The 2,145-nt window shown below is 64.1% G+C and overlaps 1 protein-coding gene across 1 annotated transcript in view; it reads left to right on the top strand.

The window, feature by feature from the left end:
* Window positions 1-58: 58 nt before the first annotated feature.
* The window catches only part of ANK1 (ankyrin 1, erythrocytic), a gene marked incomplete at its 5' end in the record, with an annotated part of 15,393 nt that continues 13,306 nt past the window's right edge, over window positions 59-2,145 (top strand). Inside the window, 6 exon segments of the mRNA XM_010186682.1 lie at window positions 59-157; window positions 250-348; window positions 573-671; window positions 854-1,051; window positions 1,241-1,339; window positions 1,427-1,525. Of these exon segments, the coding sequence (XP_010184984.1) occupies window positions 59-157; window positions 250-348; window positions 573-671; window positions 854-1,051; window positions 1,241-1,339; window positions 1,427-1,525 (693 nt within the window).

Raw genomic sequence — 2,145 nt, 5'->3', positions numbered from 1 at the left:
TGGGGCAGGGGGCAGGGGGAGTGTTCTGGTGAGTGACCATCCGTCTGTCCATCTGCAGAATGGCTTCACACCCCTCCATATCGCCTGCAAGAAGAACCACATCCGTGTGATGGAGCTGCTGCTGAAGACGGGTGCCTCCATCGACGCCGTCACAGAGGTGGGTGGGCTGCAGCCTGGGGAGGGGGCAGGAGGAGACGTTGGCAGGGCCATCAGCCCCCACCTTGGCTCCTGACCCCTTTCTCTCCGCAGTCCGGCCTGACTCCCCTGCATGTGGCTGCCTTCCTGGGGCACCTGCCCATTGTCAAGACGCTGCTGCAGCGAGGAGCCTCTCCGAACGTGTCCAATGTGGTGAGTCCTCCCTGGCCAGGCTGTGGGAGCTCAGCGTGGTGGGACCCAGCAGGAGGTGGGGGTTGCCCAAGTCCTCTGCTGTCCTGAACGCCCTGGTGCCTCTGCTCTGTGCTGGCAGAGGAACTGGTAGGGGCCAGGGCAGGTTTTGGGCGCCGCTCTCATGTGGCTGTAGGAAGGAACATCCCCTCCTGTGGCCTCACCTCTTTATCCTGTCCTTGGTGCAGAAAGTGGAGACACCCCTGCACATGGCAGCCAGAGCTGGGCACATGGATGTGGCGAAGTACCTGCTGCAGAACAAAGCCAAAGCCAACGCCAAGGCCAAGGTGGGTCCAGAGGTGATGGTCCAGCTCTGCGAACAGCCCGCGCTGGTTTCCTCGCTCTCGCCTGCCCACAGCCCAGCCTGCCAGGGACTGTGCAATGGCAGGAGCAGGGCCAGGGCCCCTTGGGCGCGGCAAGGAAGAGACTGGTCCAGGTCTGCCAAAACAGCTTCTCTGCCTCCTTGCAGGATGACCAGACTCCTCTGCACTGTGCTGCGCGCATTGGCCACACTGGCATGGTCAGGCTCCTGCTGGAGAACAACGCCAACCCCAACCTGGCCACCACCGCGGGGCACACACCCCTGCACATCACCGCCAGAGAGGGGCATGTGGACACGGCCCTGGCGCTGCTGGAGGAGAGGGCCTCGCAGACCTGCATGACCAAGGTAGGCTGCTGCGGCCGCTCTTGCTGATGGTGTGACCTGGCTGCGTCAAGGCTGGGCAGGCTGGTGGCTCGGTGTCCCTGTCATGGGAGGGAGAGCCTCCTCCTGTGCCGCAGCATCCCTCCCTGTGTGTGCGCCAGTGCTGCTCTCCTCATCCCTGTGCACCGTGTGATGGGCTGCCTTTCTCCTCAGAAAGGATTTACCCCTCTCCACGTTGCAGCCAAGTACGGGAAGGTGGATGTGGCAGAGCTGCTGCTGACACGCGACGCTCACCCCAACGCGGCAGGGAAAGTGAGTGTGGCTGCTGTGGCGCTGGAGGAGTGGTGTGGTGCAGAAGGGGCTTGGTCTCACCCCTGTGTGCCCTCTCTCCCTCCCCAGAACGGCCTGACCCCGCTGCACGTGGCTGTGCACCACAACAACCTGGAGATCGTCAAGCTGCTGCTTCCCAAGGGGAGCTCCCCGCACAGCTCAGCCTGGGTAAGCTGGGCTGGTGTCCCTGGGGATGCTGTGTGTCCAGTGCACGCCAGCCTGGGGCCAGCATTGCCCCACAGCTGTGGCACTCGGGGAGCACATGAGGGACCGCTCACCACCAGTCACACTCCACACCTGCTGCTCACGCCTCCCCGTCCGTGCATCAGGATATGGGGTGGGCAGGGGTGTGGGCGGTCGCCCTGTTTGCACATACGGGCGATGTCAGGAGTGGTCCCTGCTGGCTTTGTCTGGGGATGTTCCCATGGCAAGCCCTGCCGAGCAGCGCTGCTGGCAGTTTGGGAAACCACGCACGAGTGTTTGCGTGCAGCTGTGAAGCACTGAGTCAGAAAACCCACAGGCTCGTGAGAATCGCCCCGCTCTGCCTGAGCATGGGGAACGGCTCCCCAGGAGCAGAGCAGCAGCGCCGTTTCCACCTCATCTGCAGAAGCTGCATCCTCAGAGCAGACGCATGGCTGCTGGTGCCGGCCCTTCCCATCTGGCGCTGCCCGCTCCCCTGCGCAGACGGCCGGCAGATTTGCTGAGCAGGCGTCGGGAGCAGCCGGTACCAGAGCCCGTCCCCGTTGGTCGGTGTCACCAGCAGCCTGCGCATCACCCATCAGAGGGTG

The sequence above is a fragment of the Mesitornis unicolor genome, unplaced genomic scaffold (assembly GCF_000695765.1).
Source record: "Mesitornis unicolor isolate BGI_N332 unplaced genomic scaffold, ASM69576v1 scaffold30800, whole genome shotgun sequence".
NCBI lineage: Eukaryota > Metazoa > Chordata > Aves > Mesitornithiformes > Mesitornithidae > Mesitornis > Mesitornis unicolor.
This window is presented reverse-complemented; position numbering and strand designations above follow the sequence as displayed.